The sequence below is a fragment of the Scomber japonicus genome, chromosome 13 (assembly GCF_027409825.1).
Source record: "Scomber japonicus isolate fScoJap1 chromosome 13, fScoJap1.pri, whole genome shotgun sequence".
NCBI classification, from domain to species: domain Eukaryota; kingdom Metazoa; phylum Chordata; class Actinopteri; order Scombriformes; family Scombridae; genus Scomber; species Scomber japonicus.
Genome location: NC_070590.1, coordinates 579,323 through 602,610, shown reverse-complemented (window position 1 = coordinate 602,610; position 23,288 = coordinate 579,323). Strand labels below are relative to the sequence as shown.

At 41.1% G+C, this 23,288-nt stretch overlaps 2 protein-coding genes across 2 annotated transcripts; both read right to left on the bottom strand.

Annotated features, from left to right (window-relative positions):
* Positions 1–170: 170 nt before the first annotated feature.
* On the bottom strand, positions 171–13,003 carry LOC128371692 (uncharacterized; the record flags this gene model as incomplete). The annotated part of the gene is made up of 6 exons (XM_053332070.1): positions 171–230; positions 481–522; positions 6,878–6,965; positions 7,817–7,969; positions 10,445–11,878; positions 12,165–13,003. Coding segments are annotated over 6 exons (2,616 nt in total), but the record flags the coding sequence as incomplete, so codon positions are not given.
* A 3,544-nt stretch (positions 13,004–16,547) lies between these two features.
* Positions 16,548–20,169, bottom strand: LOC128371691 (NLR family CARD domain-containing protein 3-like; the record flags this gene model as incomplete). Its single annotated transcript, XM_053332069.1, has 4 exons — positions 16,548–16,552; positions 16,840–16,979; positions 17,198–17,286; positions 18,418–20,169. Coding segments are annotated over 4 exons (1,986 nt in total), but the record flags the coding sequence as incomplete, so codon positions are not given.
* Between the last annotated feature and the right edge of the window lie 3,119 nt (positions 20,170–23,288).

Below are 23,288 nucleotides of genomic sequence, written 5' to 3'. Positions count from 1 at the left end.
GAGAAACAGCTGCTGGGAGAGCTGCACTCACTCACTACAACATGGAAGATGTTCAGCTGCTCAGTTCACATCCAGTCACAGAGACTTTGGAGCTTCAGCTGTGGAGGAAACACAGAGAGAGAAGATGCTGCTGATTCTCCTTCATCAGTCCATCTGATGTGAGGCTGCTGTCACTTCATCATCACTTCACTGTCAAAGTCTACAAACATCAAATGTGCTTCTACTGAGAGCTGGAGGAGGGACCACACCACCATCATCCATTACAAACAGCCAGGAGACAAACATCTGACAGGCTGCTGCTCAACATCAGCTAAACCAATCAGCTGATAGATTTTAGGAGACGGGAGGTGAAGACACATGAGTGTGTCTACATGAAAGGAGCTGAGGTGGAACAGGTGAACAGCTTCAGGTTCCTGCATCACTGACTCTCTACTAGATAGATAGATGGATAATGCTTCTCTCACTGCAAAGTAAATATACCTGGTAGAACAGCTCATCCTGAGCACGTAGCTCCTGCTGTCTCTGTGAGTACACAAACCACAGATCATGTGTCTAACGTGCACAGTGCAGAGGGGGTTTCTGCTATTCTTCGTTCTAATTATACAAACAGAAGATCATCTGAATTATAACTAATTAATTTGTCTGTCTTTGTTTTAGTACACATCAAGCCCTGATTCATTAGGGCCCAAGCACTAAACAGTGTGAAGGCCCTTTTGAATCTGTAGGAATTATTTTTCTTCTTCTTCCAAATCAAATGCATATCTGGCGCCTAAACGTGCACATGCCAGACCCGCTAAACTATTTGATACTTTATGGTTTGAGCCCCTCCCTCCAGATGGACGTAGACAAATGAACTTATGTGTATGAATTCGGTACACATATGTAACATGTCAGCACGCACAATAAAGCCTCTTGGACCCGAAGTCCAACAGGAAGTCGGCCATTTTGCTCTCAGACTGCGCCACAGTTTGACATGCGTGGGTTAAATTCATCGCTGCTTCAAATGTTTCAACACCTCTGCTCTACCTTTTTCTCTTCATACTACACATAACATGATTATTTCAGCAAGGAGCAGTCCTCTACCTGCAGCCTGTTTAGAGAATATTATAGAAAGACCAAACTGACTAAATGTTGGACTGAGAGAAAAACTACAAACCGTCTGAGTCTGTTCTGGATCAAAAGTTGATTCCCACTCAGTCCTGGACTAATCAGAGTCAGCTGTTAACTGAGCTGAGCTCCTCTCAACACTAACAGCAGCTTCACTTTTTACTTTTTACACTTTTTACTGTCAAATAACTGAAAACTGTCACTTACCCAAGCTTCACACGGAGAAAACGTGTCACAGTGAAAAGTACAAAAGTGAAAGTTTAAAAGCAGGAAGCCACAAACAGGAAATGAGCAGATAGATAAAAACAGGTGCTGCTACAGAAGTAAAAACACACTTCTGTCTGTGAGGATGTTGAATCTAAAAGCAACAACAGTTCAACTAGTTTCTAGATCCTGGAAATGAGTTCAGGTTTGGATTTAATCTCAAAGTGACTCTGAACTAAAAACATTCAGCAGGCTGCTTAAAGAAGAACTGCTGCTGTTAGCTTCATATTATTACTACTAACAGTACTGGAAGAAGTACTCTGATACTTTACTGCAGTAAAACTACTAATACACTCATGTACAAATACTCCATTACAAGTAAAAGTACTGCAGTATTATTAGTGATGTAGTATGCAGTATTACAGTAAAAGTACTACAGTATTATAATGATGTAGTATGCAGTATCACAGTAAAAGTACTGCAGTATTATAGTGATGTAGTATGCAGTATTACAGTAAAAGTACTGCAGTATTATAGTGATGTAGTATGCAGTATTACAGTAAAAGTACTGCATTATTATAGTGATGTAGTATGCAGTATTACAGTAAAAGTACTGCAGTATTATAGTGATGTAGTATGCAGTATTACAGTAAAAGTACTGCAGTATTATAGTGATGTAGTATGCAGTATTACAGTAAAAGTACTGCAGTATTATAGTGATGTAGTGTGCAGTATTACAGTAAAAGTACTGCAGTATTATAGTGATTAGTACGCTGTAATCGTTACTTTTGACCAAACTATGAATAAAATGTGTCTGGGTCTTTATCATCAAACTTTAGCAGAAGACACAAGCTTTCAGAAATGTCCAAACCACCACGTTCACTTCTACCACTAGTCAAAGGTTCCTGTGCTTTAGCCTCTTTTATCAGCTCCAATTTTAATAGCTCTACCTGCAACTCCTCCCTTTCTAAGGCGCCTCAACTCTCATCCTCTCATGCTTCAACTCAAACTTTAGTCTCTCTTTCTCTATTTCTGCCTTTTCTCTCTCTAACTGCATATACCGGTCAAAGGTAGGAAAGGAGGGAGGAAGGAAGGAAGGAAAGGAGGGAGGAAGGAAGGAAGGAAAGGAGGGAGGAAGGAAGGAAGGAAAGGAAGGAGGAAGGAAGGATGGAAATGAGGGAGGAAGGAAGGAAGGAAAGGAGGGAGGACGGAAGGAAAGGAGGAAGGAAGTAAGGAAGGAAGGAAGGAAAGGAGGGAGGAAAGAAGGAAAGGAGGAGGGAAGGAAGGAAGGAAATGAGGGAGGAAGGCAGGAAGGAAAAGAGGGAGGAAGGAAGGAAGGAAGGAAAGGAGGGAGGACGGAAGGAAGGAAAAGAAGGAGGAAGGAATGAAGGAAAGGAGGGAGGACGGAAGGAAAGGAAGAAGGAAGGAAGGAAGGAAGGAAGGAAAGGAGGGAGGAAAGAAGGAAAGGAAGGAAGGAAAGGAGGGAGGAAGGAAGGAAGGAAAGGATGGAGGACGGAAGGAAAGGAGGAAGGAAGTAAGGGAGGAAGGAAGGAAAGGAGCGAGGAAAGAAGGAAAGGAGGAGGGAAGGAAGGAAGGAAAGGAGGGAGGAAGGAAGGAAAGGAGGAGGGAAGGAAGGAAGGAAAGCAGGGAGGAAGAAAGGAAAGGAGGGAGGAAAGGAGTGAGGAAGGAAGGAAGGAAGGAAAAAAGGAAAGGAGGAGGGAAGGCAGGAAGCAAAGGAGGGAGGAGGGAAGAAAAGGAGGAGGGAAGGAAGGAAAGGAGGGAGGAAAGAAGGAAAGGAGGGAGGAAAGAAGGAAAGGAGGAGGGGAGAAAGGAAGGAAAGGAGGGAGGAAGAAAGGAAGGAAGGAAAGGAGGAGGTAAGAAAGGAAGGAAAGGAGGGAGGAAGAAGGAAGGCAGGAAGGAAAGGAGGGAGAAAGGAAGGAAAGGAGGAGGAAAGAAAGGAGGGAAAGGAGGGAGGAAAGGAGTGAGGAAGGAAGGAATGGAGGAGGGAGAGAGGAAGGAAAGGAGGAGGGAAGGAAGGAAAGGAGGAGGGATGAAAGGAAGGAAAGGAGGAAGGAAAGGAGGAGGAAGGAAGGAAAAGAGGAGGGAAGGGAGGAAGGAAGGAAAGGAGGAAGGAAGGAAGGAAAGAAAGGAGGAAGGAAGGAAAAGAGGAGGGAAGGGAGGAAGGAAGGAAAGGAGGAAGGAAGGAAGGAAAGAAAGGAGGGAGGAAGGAAGGAAAGAAAGGAGGGAGGACGGAAGGAAAGGAGGAAGGAAGGAAGGAAGGAAGGAAGGAAGGAAGGAAAGGAGGGAGGAAAGAAGGAAAGGAGGGAGGAAAGAAGGAAAGGAGGAGGGGAGAAAGGAAGGAAAGGAGGAGGTAAGAAAGGAAGGAACGGAGGGAGGAAGAAGGAAGGCAGGAAGGAAAGGAGGGAGAAAGGAAGGAAAGGAGGAGGGAAGAAAGGAAGGAAAGGAGGGAGGAAGGAGGGAAAGGAGGGAGGAAAGGAGTGAGGAAGGAAGGAAAGGAGGAGGGAGAGAGGAAGGAAAGGAGGAGGGAAGGAAGGAAAGGAGGAGGGAAGGAAGGAAGGAAAGGAGGGAGGAAAGGAGGGAGAAAAGGAATGAGGAAGGTAGGAAGGAAAAGAGGGACGAAAGTAGAAAAGGAGGAATGGAGGAGAGGAAGAAGGGAAGGAAGGAAGGAAAGGATGGAGGAAGCACACAACCACTCTCATCCTCTCATGCTTCAACTCTAACTTTAGTCTCTCTTTCTCTATTTCTGCCTTTTCTCTCTAACTGCATATACCGGTCAAAGGTAGGAGAGGAGGGAGGAAGGAAGGAAGGAAAGGAGGAGGGAAGGAAGGAAGGAAAGGAGGAAGGAAGGAAGCCTTTTCTCTCTCTAACTGCATATACCGGTCAAAGGTCAAAGTCTCACCATAAAACTGAAACTGACGGAGCCACTGGAGCCTGAACCAAAGCTCAGCAGACACAGCTAGTCCTTCCAGTGTCCCTTAGCTCTGCTTTTCTTGGCACCTGATCAGTTTTTGACCCAAACATGAAGCCAAATCAACTAGACCTGCCTCTCTAAACTGAGCTAAAGTACTGCGAGCTGGTCTTTATTTAAAACTCAGAGACCAATGAATTACTATGCTCAGTATATATCATATCTAACCCTGTCACATATATTTCACAGCTAGAGTTAAAGACATTAACCATCCAAAAAGCAAACCAAGGCAGCCTGAGTCACACAGCACACAACCACAGGGATGATGAGTGATTATGGAGCGCCCCCTCCTGACTGCTGAGCCCAAACTGAGGAACTGCACCCTAGTCTTCATGTGTGTAGCGGTGGTGGGTACTTATGCCCCGAAGGAAGGAAGGAAGGAAAGAAGGGAGGAAGTCTTCATGTGTGTACCGGTGGTGGGTACTTATGCCCCGAAGGAAGGAAGGAAAGGAGGAAGGGAGGAAGAAAGGAAGGAAGGAAGTCTTCATGTGTGTACCGGTGGTGGGTACTTATGCCCCGAAGGAAGGAAGGAAAGGAGGAAGGGAGGAAGAAAGGAAGGAAAGGAGGAGGGAAGGAAGGAAGGAAAGGAAGGAAGGAAAGGAGGGAGGAAGAAGGAGAAAAAGGAGGAAGGAAAGGAGTGAGGAAGGAAGGAAGGGAGGAATAAGGGAAGGAAGGAAGGAAAGGAGGGAGGAAGGAAAGGAGGGAGGAAGAAGGGAGAAAGAAGGAAGAAAAGGAGGAAGGAAGGAAGGAAGGAAGGAAGTCTTCATGTGTGTACCGGTGGTGGGTACTTATGCACCTACAAACCGTCTGTATTGAGGAAGACAAATTGTCCCAGCCAATACTTCGGGGTGCTCCTGAGCCGAATGCTGCCAGCCGCTCAGACAACACACAAAAATAACAAACAGCTCTGAAAACAAAGCAACAGCCTCTTTGTGAGATGACTGCTGCTACAGCCAAGGAGGAGGGAAGGAAGGAAGGAAGGAAGGAATGAAGGAAGGAAGGAAAGAAAACAAAGCAACAGCCTCTTTGTGAGATGACTGCTGCTACAGCCGACCTGGGGACACAATAAAATGTTCCAGCCAGACAACAAATGGCCCAGCTGCTCATCTACAACCATCACACAGCCGTATATTGCATTACCCACACTCACCATGTGGAAGGAAGGAGGGAAGGAAGGAAGGAACAAATGGCCCAGCTGCTCATCTACAACCATCACACAGCTGTATACTGCATAACCCACACTCACCATTCACCTTGGCTACACACATTATATGCAGTTCAACATCATAGAGAACTAAAGGAGTCTCAAACCCTACCTAGGAAGGAAGGAAAGGAGGGAGGGAAGGGAGGAAGGAAAGAACTAAAGGAGTCTCAAACCCTACCTGCTCAACTTAAACAAAGGAAACTATCACTGTGAGCTTCTCAAACCAAATACACTGCTCAAACTCACCCAACACTTCAACATGTCCCAGGTTCTTAACTACATGAGCCCCTACTTGTTATGCCCGGCTCCTTTAAGAGCATAAAGAAGGGAGGAGCTCACAGTAATAGATCAAATTAAAGGAATCATTATTAAAGATCAATTAAATAAACTAGATTTAAAGGAGGGTGAGAGGGAGGAAGCCATTTTCTTCTTCTAATAAAGTTGTGGCAGGCTGTATGTAAAAGAGCGTAATGCTGCCCTCTACAGGCGTAAGATAACCATCATCCTATATTTTCACATATAGTCCAGTAGAATGGAGATACTTTATAACTGCTCTCCCAACAGATGAAGGAAAGGAGGGAGGGAATGAGGAGGGAGAAAGGAAAGGAGAGTAGAATGGAGATACTTTATAACTGCTCTCCCAACACATGAAGGAAAGGAGGGAGGGAAGGAGGAGGGAGAAAGGAAAGGAGAGTAGAATGGAGATACTTTATAACTGCTCTCCCAACACATGAAGGAAAGGAGGGAGGGAAGGAAGGAGGAGGGAAGGAGGGAGGGAGGAAAGGAAGGAAAGGAGAGTAGAATGGAGATACTTTATAACTGCTCTCCCAACAGATGAAGGAAAGTAGGGAGGAAAGGAGGGAGGGAGGAAGGAAAGGAGAGTAGAATGGAGATACTTTATAACTGCTCTCCCAACACATTCAATGTTCTGCTCTGTTCCAAACATGGATTTAAGAGAAAAAGCCAAATGTGAAAACTCTTTAAATAACTTCTGCCTTTCACTTCTATATTTGTTACATGAGAACAAAACATGAGACAGGAAGGAAGGAAGGAAAGGAGGAGGGAAGGAAGGAAGGAAGGAAGGAAGGAAGGAAGGAAGGAACAACATCTGGATGACACTGAGCAGCAGACTGTAGTGATTCAATAAAGCTTTATTGACACTGAGCAGCAGACTAGTGATTGAATAAAGCTTTATTGACACCGAGCAGCAGACTGTAGTGATTGAATAAAGCTTTATTGACACTGAGCAGCAGACTGTAGTGATTGAATAAAGCTTTATTGACACTGAGCAGCAGACTGTAGTGATTGAATAAAGCTTTATTGACACTGAGCAGCAGACTGTAGTGATTGAATAAAGCTTTATTGACACTAACCTCCCGTCTCTTCTTCTTGTGTTCAGAGGACGTGACTCCGATCCCGTCAGACTCCACCAGGAGGAAGGGCGGCCGACGCGGTCGCCGTCTGTAAACAGGAAGTCTTTCTGATAATAAAACACGTCAAACATCCGTCTGGCTCCGAGTCTCTGTGTTACACTAACATGTAATTATCTGGTTTACGTCTTTATGTTCATATGATGCAAACTAGTCTGAAATACCTTCCTGTGTTTTATTCTGAAGGATGGGTTAATGTTCCTGTCACCTTCCTGTGTTTTATTGTGAAGGATCAGTTCATGTTCCTGCCACCTTCCTGTGTTTTATTCTGAAGGATCAGTTAATGTTCCTGTCACCTTCCTGTGTTTTATTGTGAAGGATCAGTTAATGTAAAGAGCAAACGGCAGAAATATATGAACAGATTATTAACTCAGATATTATTAATATTAATGCCATAAACGGGGAAATCTGCAAGCAGCAAGCAGACAGTAAAATATAGAAGAGCAGCAATAAGAAAGAATAAAGAACAATAAGTACAAAAACAATAGTAAAAATATATAATAAACATAATTATGACATTATTTACAGAGTAATATTAGTATTCAGTGATAATATAAGAAGTCTTATTTCAGATTAAAGTGAAATAAATATTATATGAATATTGCACAATTTAAATTATTAGTATTTTCCATTCTCATGAAGTACTAATATTGCATGTTAGTATTTCTACTAAAAGTATTCAACCTTTATATTATTACACAATAAGAGAGTTAATGTTCCTGCAGCGAGTGGACGAAGAGATCAGGTTCATTATTTAACGTTCGGAGGAAACCAGGAAGTGTTGGTCCCTGATGATGTTTAAGGTCCTGACCTTTCACATATGTGTGTGAGTGTGTGTGTTTGTCTATCCTGGTGGGGACCACAACCTGACACATCACCAACCCCGTGGGGACCGACTCCTGGTTTCCATGGGAACGAGCATTAGAATCAATAGCAAACCGCCTCCCGATTGGCTGGAGCAGGTTTTCCTGACTGTGACCCCCAGAGGTGACACATGGTACTGCAGTGAGTGAGTTTCCTCGTGGAGAGCTTTTCCTGACAAAGTGTGTAAGTGTGAATATTAGCATATTAGCTTCGTATTAGCATATTAGCTTAGCGATTAGCCCTGTGGCTAACTGGATTATTAGATGCAGTGTTAATGGTCAGGGTTTCAATCTAACATTTGATCAAACCACACGGTATAAAAACAGGTATGTGTGTGTGAGAGAGATCAATGAGGTGACATCATCATTGAATGTTTAGTTTGAAAGGTTTTTATATAAATGTGAAGAAATAAAATGAAACAGTAAAATATTCAATCATAGTTAAAGTATTATAGTAATGTAGTATGCAGTATTACAGTAAAAGTACTGCAGTATTATAGTGATGTAGTATGCAGTATTACAGTAAAAGTACTGCAGTATTATAGTGATGTAGTATGCAGTATTACAGTAAAAGTACTGCAGTATTATAGTGATGTAGTGGTTTTACAGTAATTAGACAATATAGATTTAAGATAACAAAGATGTTTTAAATGAATCAGAGCTCAGACTCTTTGTTTTATCCTCTGTTATAAAACACATCTCTCTACTAATCAGTATAATGTACAGAGATATGTTCCACTAGTTTTATTTTGTTCCCCCACTACTAATAGAACTACTATGTTCTTATTAATGTGGAGACTCAGAAAGTTTTGCTTCCTATTACAGAGAGTCTGCTCTTATTTTTGAATGGAGAGTCTAACAACAGTGAGGTTGATAACTTGATCTTTTATTCAAACATCATATTCACTCATTCAGATTTCTTCATTTTCTTCCAAACAAAAACTAGTTTGATGTTGAACTTCAGACTTTCTCTGATTCTGTCTGCAGAGTCTCCAAAAACTAAAAAGCTTTAAAGACGTTTCATCTTTTCACAAACATTGTGACGTCATTGTCACTTTTTATAAGTTGCTGTGAAATATTGTTTATTCGTCTTTAAGATTGTTTTCATTTCTCTCAGTTTCTTGTTTCATGTTTTGTTTTACATAGCGTTAGCCTCATAGCATAATAGTCATTTTTGGCCAAATTGTGATATCTGCCTAACTTTACTCTCCTACCACTGCTGCATCATCCTGCATGTCTGCCTATGTCCTCGGCCAATCACAACACTTTACTATATATTATTACTATTATTATTATTAGAAGCCAAAAACACTACTCTGTTTCTCTCTCATCATTACAAACTGTATGATTCAAATACACGTGAAGAAAATCTGATCAGACAGAAGCAAATACTAAACCATATAATCCTCCCTTTGGGAGTTCCCACACCTCCAATCAACCCAAGTCCTCATCAATTAGCATTTAGCATCATTCCACAGTGATTATACAGATATAATATGATTAACATAAGATTCAAGAAGGTTTTTGTCATATGCAAAATAAAAACACAGGTTCAGACAATGTCATGAAATTCTTACTTTGCTGCTCTTCTTACACACAACAGTAATATATATGAATTAAAAAAGATAAAAAAGACTAAGAAGAATAAAATTAAGATAAGTAAAAATAATACAATTATAAAAACAAGAGAAATGCCAAAAACAGTTAATACAGTATTTGAAGTCAGTTATAAATGTAATGTAAGAATGGTAAAACTCAGTCCAGCACTGCGTTGTGCAGTTGTGTGTAAATTAAAACAAAAATCTGAAATAAATCAAAAACACAGTTTGAATACATGTTAAAAATATTACATATAAAACTAAACTATTGCTCAATGCTATTTAAACTCCATCAAAATATAATCAAAAGATATGCATCAAAACTTAAAGTCAAAATAAAAGTAAGAAGTAGAAACAATTAGATAGTGTGAACATGGCAGAGAAATGTCCATCAGGTTTCTATAATCCCCTACTCCAACTACTGAAAGCAGCTGTGTGCTTCTTGTTTCTTGGTTACTGAAGTGCAGCTGAACACACTGATGCTGTGTTTTGATCTGATGACTGAAGCTGAGAGCAGAAAAGAGGCTCAACTATGACAGGAAGTGATGTAAAAACAGAGTATTGATAAGAAGAAAAGCAACAGCTGCTGTTACTGTGAGACAGATTGTGGCTCTGCTTTGACTGATGTGGATCAACTAATGATTCCTCTGTAATCTGAACAGTGACCAGACGTCCAGAATTAAACATTCAACTACAAGAACAAACAGCAACAGAGCTCCTGTTTCTCACAATCACACACCTGACATTTAAGAGAAGATTCAATTCTTTTCTGATGGACATTTTACATCAACATTGTAATTAAAAGGATTATAATGAAATAATGTTTGTGTTGTTTAAACATTTGTATGAACAGAGTAGATCTGGTTGTCTACTCAGCTGGTTCATGTTGTTCACCAGCTGCTGTTTGTCTACTAAACATGAACCGCAGTGTATCTGTCATAGTTCCTTCACCCTGTCGTCTCTTCATCTCCTTCAGCTTCTTCACCTTCTCTGTGTCTCCTCTCTCCTTCATCTTCTCAATCAGGAAGTTCAAGTGGACATGAACGGACAGTGAATTAACATTCATGGCGATCTGCTCCAGATTAACAACATGTTGGTAGGCCTCATGCAGCAACTTTATCTTCTCTGCTGTCAGTTCTTTCATCTCAGTTTGAAGATGTTCCATCAGGCTCTTCTTCTTCTCACTTTCTGCTTTATTCTCTTCATACTTCTCTTTCATATCTTGTTTGGTCTTCTGAACTTTCCTGGTCTTGGTCACATAAATCCACTTTTCTTTCACATGATCTGATGCAGGACACTTCCCTGTACATGATGTGCAGTAACCACCTTTCATGACCTCACAGTGTTCAGGTTTCCAGCCCTTTGTACATCCAGGATAGTGACAGTTCTCTTTACAGATGTTACAGGTGACAGCTCCTTTATAAAACAACAACCCCCTCCTCCCACCTTTGATAGGCTCTTTCCCTCTGTAGACCTCTTCAACTTCTACAGTGAACTTTTCATTCTTCTTCTTCTCTTCTTCATGTTTCTTCAGAGCCTCTTTAGTCTGTTGGGTCTCTCTCTGTTTCAGTTCAATCAGCTGGATTCTTTCTTGCAGGTTTTGGATGCAGGCTGTCAGTCTGATCTGTGAGTTCATCACTTCAACTGTTTTATTCAGCTTCTGAGGTTTAGATTCTTTCAGGAAGTCTGTGAATCGTTTCATTCCTGCCTCTGTTATCCTCCATGCATTCTCTAAAGGAAGTTCATCTTCTTCTGTTCTCTCTTCGTTCTGGCGGTTATCAAACAGGAAGTGAACAGGCTGATTCTTCTCATTTTTGGCACATTTAATGTTTGCAGCTTCAAGAGCTTTCAGAGCATCATCAGGAGTTATTCCATCTGAGTGTGTGATGAGAGGTACGATGTTCTCCTCCATGTTTTTCCCAAACAGAGACATCACTGAATCAAAGATGTACCTCAGTCGGTCACTCACTCGATTCTCACTCGCCTTCAGCACCAGACCCACTGCAGAAAGTTCATGAACTCCATCGTCTGAGCGGAACAAGTCAGATAATCTTTGACTAATGATGTCATCATGTTTGATCCCTCTGGTGTCTCCGAATCCAGGAGTATCGATGATGGTCAGAGAGTAGGGCAGAGTTTCATCTTCATAACCAAAGATCTCGTACACGATCACATCTGATGTCTGACTGTGTGTGGAACATCTCTTCTCTTCTTCTTCTACGATCTCAAACCAGATGTTGTCCTCAAACTTCACTCCCATGGTGTAGTTGACCAGAGTGTTGATCAGAGTAGATTTTCCTGTTCCTGTTTCACCTACAAGTAAGATGGTTCTGTTTGTCTTGTTCAGGTTTTTCTCTCCAACAGTTTTTCTTGTCAGAGTCCCAAACTTCTCTTCCTTTGGTCTCAGCTGGTAGACAGCAGGAGGTCCTGAAGAGATCAGAGTACTTTTGGAGATGATGTCCTGGTATCTGGATGAGGTGTTACTGGTTGGGAAGAAAAATAGAGAAAATATATCTGCTTTGACTGATGTGGATCAAAAAAACATAATTAAACATTAATCAATGAAGAACTGTTACATAACACAGAGGACACTCTTTCCCAGAATCACTTATCTAAAATTTGAAAGATGATTGTTTCTTTAAAAAAGGAAGTATTTTCATCATCACACCTAATGGTATTAAAATGAAGAAAATATTTGTGGTGTTTAAGCATTTATATGAACAGTGCAGATGTTGTTGTCTACACAGCTGGTTGATGTTGTTCACCTACCTCAGTGTCAAACCTGCTGCTGCTCCTTTACTAAACTTGTATTGGGAGTCTGTTCTGATTCTTTCATCCTCTTGTGTTTTCGTCACTTCCAGTTTCTGGACTTTCTGCTGAGGTTTAGTTTTTTCCAGGTAATGTGTGAATTGTTTCATTCCCCTCTCTGTTAGCCTCCATGCATTCTCTAAAGCAAGTTCTGTTTCCTCTTTTCTCTCTGTGTTCTGGCAGTTATCAAACAGGAAGTGAACAGACTGATTCTTCTCATCTTTGGCCCATTTAATGTTTGCCGCTTCAAGAGCTATCAGAGCATTTTCAGTTGTTAGTCCATTAGAGTGTGTGATGAGAGGTACGATGTTCTTCTCCGAGTTTTTCCCAAACAGAGACGTCACTGAATCAAAGATGTACTGTCGGTCACTCACTCGATTCTCACTCGCCTTCAGCACCAGACCCACTGCAGAAAGTTCATGAACTCCATCGTCTGAGCGGAACAAGTCAGATAATCTTTGACTGACTTTGTCATCACGTTCGATCCCTCTGTTGTTTCCATATCCAGGAGTATCGATGATGGTCAGAGAGTAGGGCAGAGTTTCATCTTCATAACCAAAGATCTCGTAAACGATCACATCTGATGTCTGACTCTCTGACTGACTTCTCTTCTCTTCTTCTTCTACGATCTCAAACCAGATGTTGTCCTCAAACTTCACTCCCATGGTGTAGTTGACCAGAGTGTTGATCAGAGTAGATTTTCCTGCTCCTGTTTCACCTACAAGTAAGATGGTTCTGTTTTCCTTGTTCAGGTTTTTCTCTCCAACAGTTTTTCTTGTCAGAGTCCCAAACTTCTCTTCCTTTGGTCTCAGCTGGTAGACAGCAGGAGGTCCTGAAGAGATCAGAGTACTTTTGGAGATGATGTCCCCATAAGTTGTGTTATAAGTCCTGTAGAAAAAGTAGAGATTCAGTCAACACGTTCCTTTCTCATCACTGACTCATTAAATACATTTCTAATCATTTTCCACATACAGGTCTACAGTAGTGTTTCATATATTAATAATAATACAGTGGAGTATAAATACTGCTGAGCCATATGTGATTGTACATCATGAATAATAATAATGAAGTGGAGACATGAATTAAGTCAAACTAAACACATTTAGGGATTTTAGTCTAAATGTGAGCTCTGGTTTTGACTGTGAGGACAGAGATGGACTCAGATTACAGTCAGTTAAAGTTTAAATGAACATTATCTCCTTGTTCTGTGTAACATACCACTGCCTCTAGTTAGAACATTTAAAATACACATTCAAACAGAAATGTACCACAATTAATTATTAACCCTTGTGTATGAGGTCTGATTGTAAAATTACAGTTACAGTTTCATAGCTGATACATTTTTTAATATTTAATTCACTTTTCTCACATTTAGTTAATTTTTCATTCATTTAAGACAGAAATGTGTAAAACATGTTATATATAAATATTAAAAATGTGTTCACGTAAATATATATATATATATAATATTAAATATAAATCTAAATATTAAATATAAAAATGAAATCTAAATATTAAATCTTAATATACATGTAAAATATAAATATGAAATCTAAATGTGAATATTAAATATAAATATTAAATTTAGACTAAAATTCCCAAATGTGACTATCTAAATGTAAATGTTGAATAGAAATATAAATGTTAAATATAAATATAAATATTAAATATAAATATAAATATATTAAATATATAAATGTTAAATATAATTAAATAAAATATTAAATAAAATATTAAATATTAACTATAGTTGTGCTCAGATGTAGGGAGGAAAAGTAAAACGTCATCAGAATAACAAATAAGTTTGTTTTTACTTTTGTTTTTATTAACTTCTGCAGAGCTAATTCCTCTAACTTCAAGTTTATAATATAGTAACCATTTTAACCAAATGTCCTGAAAAAGTTCTGTAGAAAATGTGAATGCTTGTTTCCATCCACTGCTGCTGTGTGAATATTAGGAGATAAACAGCAGGTGGCGCTAATGTTCCAGTCAGTGTTTTGAACAGTTGTATTAAAATGAGTAGAAACAGCTCATACAGAGAGGAACAAACACATTCCACCTTAAACCTCCTGCCTCCATTTAGAAATGTTACACATGGCTCATTAGGGACAAATATGTCCTCGCTAAAAGACTGAAAATATTATAAATTAATATTATTTTGCACTTTTAGTACTGATAATAACTACCAAATATTTAGTTAACTGTTAATGCTCAAAGCTCAATAACCAACTGTAACTTATACAGTAAATGTGCTGCAGCTTGTTATTTATACATTATATTGTGTGTGTGTGTGTGTGTGTGTGTGTGTTATAAATAGAGACCTGCCAGACAATATAAATTCATTCATTCATTTGTATCTGCACATACACACATTACATATACACACACACACACACACACACACACATTTGTTTTTCAGTACACACAAACACATCACACTCTGACACTCATACCAACACATCCAGAGGCCTGTACTACGAAGCTGGATTAACCTATCCAGGATATCTCTCCGTTACCTGGGTTGATTTACCCAGACATTCGCAGTCTAGGATAAGCGGTACTACGAAGCTGGTTATCAAGTCGGTAAATCAACCCAGGGTTTTCCAATCTGGATCTCTGAGCGCTCACATAAAGGGGAAGTGTTTGCAGCGTCTGACCAATCACAAACATGGAGAAACCCTGCAGAGCAGACTAAACCATGGAGGAGCAGACAATTATTCTTCATAAATATGAAGAATTCAAACATCATCCAGGCCAAAAGCAACACTGATGCAGCAAAAACCAGGAAGGAATGCTGGCAGAAAATTGCCGACTCTGTTAATGTGTAAATTCATGAGATCATACAATATTAATTTATCAGACAATATAAACGGACAGCACTCTGATCACACAATGCCACTTTATTACGGCACAGACGTTTGGGGCAGAGCGCTTCCTCATTGCCCCTCTTTCATAAGAGACATTAAGTTAGTTTAATATTCAACATTCAAAATACAAACCTATTATGCGCTTCAACCATTTGAGTGAATGATTTCAAACCAACTGTATAACATACAGACTAATGTCCCTCATGTGTCTCAAAGATCATTATTTAAATATATATTTTGGTCAATTAAAAAATTGCATCTATCCCTAAAAGCTCATTCTCTCCTAAGCGCTCCTCTCACGATCCACGCACCAATGTTGACAGGATCTTATAAGAATGGGCAGGTCATTTTCTAAGAGAGCTGATTGGTCAGGAGGTGGTGCTTTTGTACTCATTGATCTCTTATCCAGAACATAACCTGCTCCGGAGCAGGTTAGCCGTTCAGCATAAGTTACCATGGTGATTTACCCCGGAGCAGGTTAGCCGTTCAGCATCAGTTACCATGGTGATTTACCCCGGTAAGAAGTGAACCAGCTTCGTAGGATGGAAAACCCAGGGTTAACCCTGAAGTTACCTCGATAAGAGAAAATCCAGCTTCGTAGTACAGGCCTCAGGTCATTTTGGATGCACTCACATTTTCATCAGTCTGCTTCATAAAACAGGACAAGCAGGACTGGGGAACACTATTGTATTCTCACATAAGCAAAATACAGCTAAGTGATGAAATAACAAAACAATAAAACACCATTTTGAAGCCAGGGCTGGAAGGCATGCCAAGTTTCAAATTTTGGCAGCGGGATAAAAATATATATATATATATTTGTCCCTAATAATGTTGGTGTAACACTTTTTTCTAAAATTATTTCTGATATATTATAGATCTGTTACAAGTCATTTGGTTAAAATAAAACATTTAAAATGAAATTAAAAACTTGGAAAGATTGATGCCATATGCACGAACACAGCCTAAAATTATCAAGAAAATAAAAATGAAAATCCAAAACTGTCCTTTGTGAGGCTCAAGGATTAATACAACTTGATTCAGTTTTCCATTTAGGTTTCCAATTCATTACAGGAGATCAATATCATACCATCACTGTGTAGGTTGGACCTACTTTTTGTGATCTAATGAGACTAACTGATAAAGTAAAGAGGCTCAAAAGCACTCAATAAACAAACTTAACTCTAAAGCTATAACTCATATTTCAGAAGATATTGATATGTAAAATGTTTACATAGGGTTGAAATGTGGCTTAATTTCTGTTTTCAATTACATAACGAAAACTACAATTAAATGTATTGATCTGACCTGAGAGTTTTCAGTGTACAGTGTGGACTCTTCAGTGCAGCAGAAAGCTGCTTCACTCCTGAAACCGTCAGGTTGTTGTTACTGAGGTCCAGATCTCTCAGACTAGAGGACTGGGAGCTGAGAACTGAGGACAGAACTGCACAGCTCCTCTGTGACAGGCTGCAGTCCGTTAACCTGGAACAATGAAGTGAATATATAAAAACTTTACTAGAAAAATAAGTACATTTGTTTAATTGGACACTGTTCCTTGTTGATGTGCTTTTAAAATATAATATATCATTTTCACTCAAATAATTACTAGTCAACCAAAATGTCAGAGTGGAACTTTCAAGTCAAGTTAAATGTATTCATGAAGAACATTTTTTAAAAAACAACACAATAAAAACAGAAAGTCCAGTTTAACTTCAAAATTCACATTTTATAAACATCTGACCTGAGAGTTTCCAGTCCACAGTGTGGACTCTCCAGTCCAGCAGAAAGCTGCTTCACTCCTGAATCCTGCAGGTTGTTGTTACTCAGGTCCAGATCTCTCAGACTAGAGGACTGGGAGCTGAGAACTGAGGACAGAGCTGCACAGCTTCTCTCTGAGAGATTACAGCCGCTCAACCTGGAAATACAAAATAAAAAGTAGCAATAAGTTACTTCTTTAAATCTAAATAAAGACTGCAGAGTATCTGAATAATAATAAGTAAAGCCAACTATCTGAGTACTTACAGAGCTTTTTTGGAGGCTTTGACCATTGGCAGCAGCCTCAGAAGAACCGCCTCTGAAGCAGAGTATTTCTTCAGGTCAAACACATCCTGATCTTTTTCTGATGGCAGTAGGAGAGTTTCCAGTCCACAGTGTGGACTCTCCAGTGCAGCACACAGCTGCTTCACTCCTGAATCCTGCAGGTTGTTGTTACTCAGGTCCAGATCTCTCAGACTAGAGGACTGGGAGCTGAGAACTGAGGACAGAGCTGCACAGCTTCTCTCTGAGAGCTTACAGTCAGTCAGCCTGGAGATATAATAATGAACAAGACAATAAATAAACTCTGTTAAAAAGCTGATTCTGGACTCTTTGTGATGCTCGATAAAAATGATCTTCTCAGCACTACTTTAAATCTTTGTTGTTCTATTCTAAACATATTGGAGACATGACAGTTAAATATGACAGAATCAATGGTAAATGGACTCTACTTATATAGCGCCTTTCTAGTCTTTGCGACCACCCAAAGCGCTTTACACTACATGTCATTCACCCATTCACACACATTCATACACTGATGGCAGGAGCTACCACGCAGAGTGCCAACCTGCTCATCAGGGGGAATTTAACCATTCATTCTCATTCATACACCGTTAGCCAACAACGGGAGCAATGTGGGGTTAAGCGTCTTGCCAAGGACACATCAACATGTGGACTGGAGGAGCCGGGAATGGAACCACCAATCCAATTGGAGGACGACCGCTCTACCTCCTGAGCCACAGCCACCAATGAATCAATGATGAACAAACATGTAATAATCTAAATCCCATGATATCAAAGCAAAGATCAGTTTCTCTGTCTCAGCCAGTGATCATGTATGTGTGCCATAAAGTATATAAACCTGAATCAAAGAAAGATAAACTGGAAAATTCAAACATTTTCTTTCCTGTGAATAATAAAACCCTGTTGGAAAACATCTGTCCATCAGAAATCCTGACATTAGAGGAGCTAGACCTCATAGTTTAGAATAATATTTCAAATATAAACTGTGTCATGATCTGACCTGAGAGTTTCCAGTCCACAGTGTGGACTCTCCAGTGCAGCACACAGCTGCTTCACTCCTGAATCCTGCAGGTTGTTGTTACTCAGGTCCAGATCTCTAAGACTAGAGGACTGGGAGCTGAGAACTGAGGACAGAGCTGCACAGCTTCTCTCTGAGAGGTTACAGTCATTCAGTCTGGAGATCAGAAGAACAAAAGAAAACTATTGTAAATATTACTTTAACAAAGATGAAACTACATTCATCTAGATAGGTCTGTGTGCACCTACAGAGCTTTGTTGGAGGCTTTGACCACTGGCAGCAGCCTCAGAAGAGCCTCCTCTGAAGCAGAGTATTTCTTCAGGTCAAACACATCCAGATCTTTTTCTGATGACAGTAAGATGAAGACCAGAGCTGACCACTGAGCAGGAGACAGGTTATCTGTGGAGAGACTTCCTGATCTCAGGGACTGTTGGATCTCCTCCACTAGAGACCGGTCCTTCAGTTCATTCAGACAGTGGAACAGATTGATGCTTCTCTCTGCAGACACATTCTCACTGAGCTTCTTCTTGATGTACTCGACTGTTTCCTGATTGATCTGTGAGCTACTTCCTGTCTGTGTCAGCAGACCTCGTAGGAGAGTCTGATTGGTCTGCAGTGAAAGACCCAGGAGGAAGCGGAGGAACAAGTCCAGGTGGCCATTTGGACTCTTTAAGGCCTCGTCCACAGCACTCTGGTAGAAACGTGTTGGTTTGCCTCGGAACACTTCAGTCCAGGATGTTGTTTGTTGTTCTTCCAGCAGATTGACTCCAGACTTGATGAATGTCAGATGGACATGAAGAGCAGCCAGAAACTCCTGAAGGCTCAGATGGACGAAGCAGAACACCGTGTCCTGGTACAGCCCTCTCTCCTCTTTAAAGACCTGTGTGAACACTCCTGAGCACACTGAGGCTGCTCTGATATCGATGCCACACTCTGTCAGGTCTGATTCATAGAAGATCAGGTTGCCTTTCTGCAGCTGCTCAAAAGCCAGTTTTCCCAGAGACTCAATCATCTTCCTGCTCTCTGGACTCCAGTGTGCATCTGTCTCAGCTCCTCCATCATACTTGACCTTCTTCAGTTTGGACTGAAGCACCAGGAAGTGGATGTACATCTCAGTCAGCGACTTGGGCAGCTCTCCTCCCTCTCTGCTTTTCAGCACATCCTCCAGAACTGTAGCAGTGATCCAGCAGAAGACTGGGATGTGGCACATGATGTGGAGGCTTCGTGATGTCTTGATGTGGGAGATGATGGTGCTGGCCTGCTCCTCATCTTTGAATCTCTTCCTGAAGTACTCCTCCTTCTGTGGGTCAGTGAACCCTCTGACCTCTGTCACCATGCCGACACACTCAGGAGGGATCTGATTGGCTGCTGCAGGTCGTGTGGTTATCCAGAGGTGAGCAGACGGAAGCAGTTTCCCCCTGATGAGGTTTGTCAGCAGCACATCCACTGAGGTGGACTCTGTAACATCAGTCAGGATCTCAGTGTTGTGGAAGTCCAGAGGAAGTCGACACTCATCCAGACCGTCAAAGATGAACACAACCTGGAACTCTTCAAACCTGCAGATTCCTGCTTCTTTGGTTTCAGTAAAGAAGTGATGAACAAGTTCCACCAAGCTGTACTTTTTCTCTTTCTGCACATTCAACTCTCTGAAAGTGAATGGAAATGTGAAGTGTATGTCCTGGTTGGCTTTGTCTTCAGCCCAGTCCAGAGTGAACTTCTGTGTTAAGACTGTTTTCCCAATGCCAGCCACTCCCTTTGTCATCACCGTTCTGATTGGTTCACCTCTTCCAGATGAGGCTTTAAAGAAGTCTTCTTGTTTGATTGTTGTTTCTGGTCTGTCTGGTTTCCTGGATGCTGTTTCAATCTGTCTGACCTCATGTTCATCATTGACCTCTGCAGTCCCTCCCTCTGTGATGTAGAGCGGTGTGTAGATCTGATTCAGAAGGGTTGGGTTTCCTGCTTTAGCGATCCCCTCAAACACACACTGGAACTTCTTCTCCAGGTTAGACTTGAGTTTACGTCGACACTTTGCAGCACGAGCTCCTGAATGAACAAATAACAAATGAAATCAGTGAGTGGATCCTACAGAAAGTCTAGAAATCTGAACATGTAAGTGTGTCTGTGTAGGTTTTCCTCCTCCATCAGTTTTATTCAGCTCATCAGTGGAGGACAAACAGCCTCTGATCTGATGCAGATGTGTGCAGCATATTTACAGCAGAGTTCGAAATATAAACCTCTCCCATGTTGCCTCCATTTCCTCTCCATCATGTTAAATCTTTATAGAAATCCTCTTACTGCTCTCTAGATGCTCAGCCAGCTCCTCCTGCTTCATTCTCCTCAGGAAGTGCAGTGTGATCTTCAGAAATGCCTCTCTGCTGCTCCTCCTCTGCTCTTCCTCCTCACCGTCCAACACCTCCTCATCCTCACTCTGACTCTCTAAGCATTCTGGGTCATCTGGACTCAGACCCCTCTGGACTCTCTTCAGCTCATTCTTCACAAAAGTGAGGATGTTCTCCTCCAGCAGCTGGAACAGAAAGATAAAGTGAACATTTCATTTAAACTGGTAGAACACAACATGTGATTCATGTGTCAGTCTGAAAGACTGCTGGTCTAAACAGAGTAGCATGGACACTGTTAGGACCTGAATGCTACTTTAGTATTTCATCTGTGGTTGATGGAGTTAATAGTAAAAGGTGTGTTTGTACATGTACACACCATAAATATGGAGTCCAGCTGTGTTTGATGCTGCTGTGCAGACTGATCACTGGGAACCTCTGAGCTCTGCTGCTGAACTCTGTGGAGAAAACATCACGTTTAAGGACATTTAATGACTCAAATCTGCACTCAGCTTATTAAAGATGTTCTGTCATGATGACTAAATGAACTCCTGTAAATGCTGCTCTGATTACTGGACGTCAAATCTGTGTAAGATTGAGAAACAGATGATGGTTCACAGTTACTGGACAGACATGCCTCTGTCTCCACTCTAAAACCACTGGACTCTGTTTTCACACATAAAGCACCAGGGCCAGGGAGTTATAGTTGATCAGTATCTGTCCTTTAATTCCCACATAAAACAAATTTCAAGTACTGCCTTCTTTCATCTGCGTAATATTGCAAGAATTAGACATATCCTGTCTCACAATGATGCTGAAAAACTAGTCCATGCATTTATTACTTCTAGGATGGACTACTGTAATTCATTATTATCAGGCTGTCCTAACAAGTCTCTAAAGACTCTCCAGCTGGTCCAGAACCCTAACCCTAGAACCCTAACCCTAGAACCCTAACGAGTCTCTAAAGACTCTCCAGCTGGTCCAGAACCCTAACCCTAGAACCCTAACAAGTCTCTAAAGACTCTCCAGCTGGTCCAGAACCCTAACCCTAGAACCCTAACAAGTCTCTAAAGACTCTCCAGCTGGTCCAGAACCCTAACCCTAGACCCTAACCCTAGAACCCTACCAAGTCTCTAAAGACTCTCCAGCTGGTCCAGAACCCTAACCCTAGAACCCTAATAAGTCTCTAAAGACTCTCCAGCTGGTCCAGAATGCAGCTGCTCGCGTTCTGACAAAAACTAGAAAGATCATACTACTGCATTTAGCTTCACTGCATCGACTTCCTGTAAAATTCAGAATAGAATTTACAACCCTTTATAACCCTCTCCTCACCTTCAAAGCTCTCAATGATCAGGCACCATCATATCTCAAAGAGCTCATAGAACCTTATGAACCTACGAGAACACTGTGCTCCCAGCTCATAGAACCTTATGAACCTACTAGAACATTGTGCTCCCAGCATGCAGGTCTACTTGTGGTTCCTAGTATCTCTAAAAGTAGAACAGGAGGCAGAGCCTTCAGTTCTCAGGTTCCTCTCCTCTAGAAAGGCTTTAAAAACAGAATGCAGGAAGGCAGAGCGTAAGTGGAGAAAAACTAAACTTCAAATTCACCTTGACCTCTACAAACAAAGTCTTTGTAATTTTAAATATGAGTTACTCAAAGCTAGACAGCGACACTTTTCTGAAATAATTAATAAGAACATCAACAACACTCATACTCTGTTTGCTACGGTTGATAAACTTACAAACCCCCCTAAACAGATAGCTCCAGAACTCCTTTCCACAGAAAAATGCAATGAATTTGCTTTTTCAGTGAAAAAATCCAGTCCATAAGGTTAAATATCAACACAAATCAACAAAACAATAAAATGATGCAATCCCTCAGACCTCCCAGGAATAACTCAACTGCAATGTCAGAATTTAAAACAGTTGACCAAAAAACCATAGAGGAAACAGTGCAGCATCTAAAACCATCAACATGCTGTCTTGACACAATGCCATCAGATTTCTTTAAAACTATTGTGAACTCTGTCCAAACTGATTTGCGACAAGTAATAAATAGCTCACTTAAATCAGGTGTGTTTCCTAAACTCCTAAAAGTAGCTGCCATTAAGCCACTCTTAAAAAAGAGAACGCTGGATGCTTCCATGTTAACCAACTACAGACCTATCTCAAATCTTCCTTTTATAGCCAAGATCGTTGAGAAAGTGGTTTTTAATCAACTCGGCAATTTCTTGAACTCCAGTGGCCTTTTTGACAAATTTCAATTAGGCTTCCGACCTCACCACAGTACAGAAACAGCTCTTATTAGAGTTAAATGACATAAGGTTGAACACTGACTCAGGCAAGGTGTCAGTTCTGGTCCTGTTGGATCTCAGTGCTGCGTTTGACACTGTGGACCACAGTATACTGTTGAACAGGTTGGAAACTTGGGCAGGACTCAGCGGAACAGTCCTAGACTGGTTCAGGTCCTACATGGAGGACTCAGTGGAACAGTCCTGGACTGGTTCAGGTCCTACTTGGAAGAGCGGAGTTATTTTGTGACCATTGGAAGTTATGAATCTGATCGAGTGGCTATGACATGTGGAGTTCCTCAGGGGTCAGTTCTTGGACCCCTACTGTTCAGTCTATATATGCTGCCCTTGGGTCAGGGGTCAGTTCTTGGACCCCTTCTGTTCAGTCTATATGCTGCCCTTGGGTCAGGGGTCAGTTCTTGGACCCCTTCTGTTCAGTCTATATATGCTGCCCTTGGGTCAGGGGTCAGTTCTTGGACCCTACTGTTCAGTCTATATATGCTGCCCTTGGGT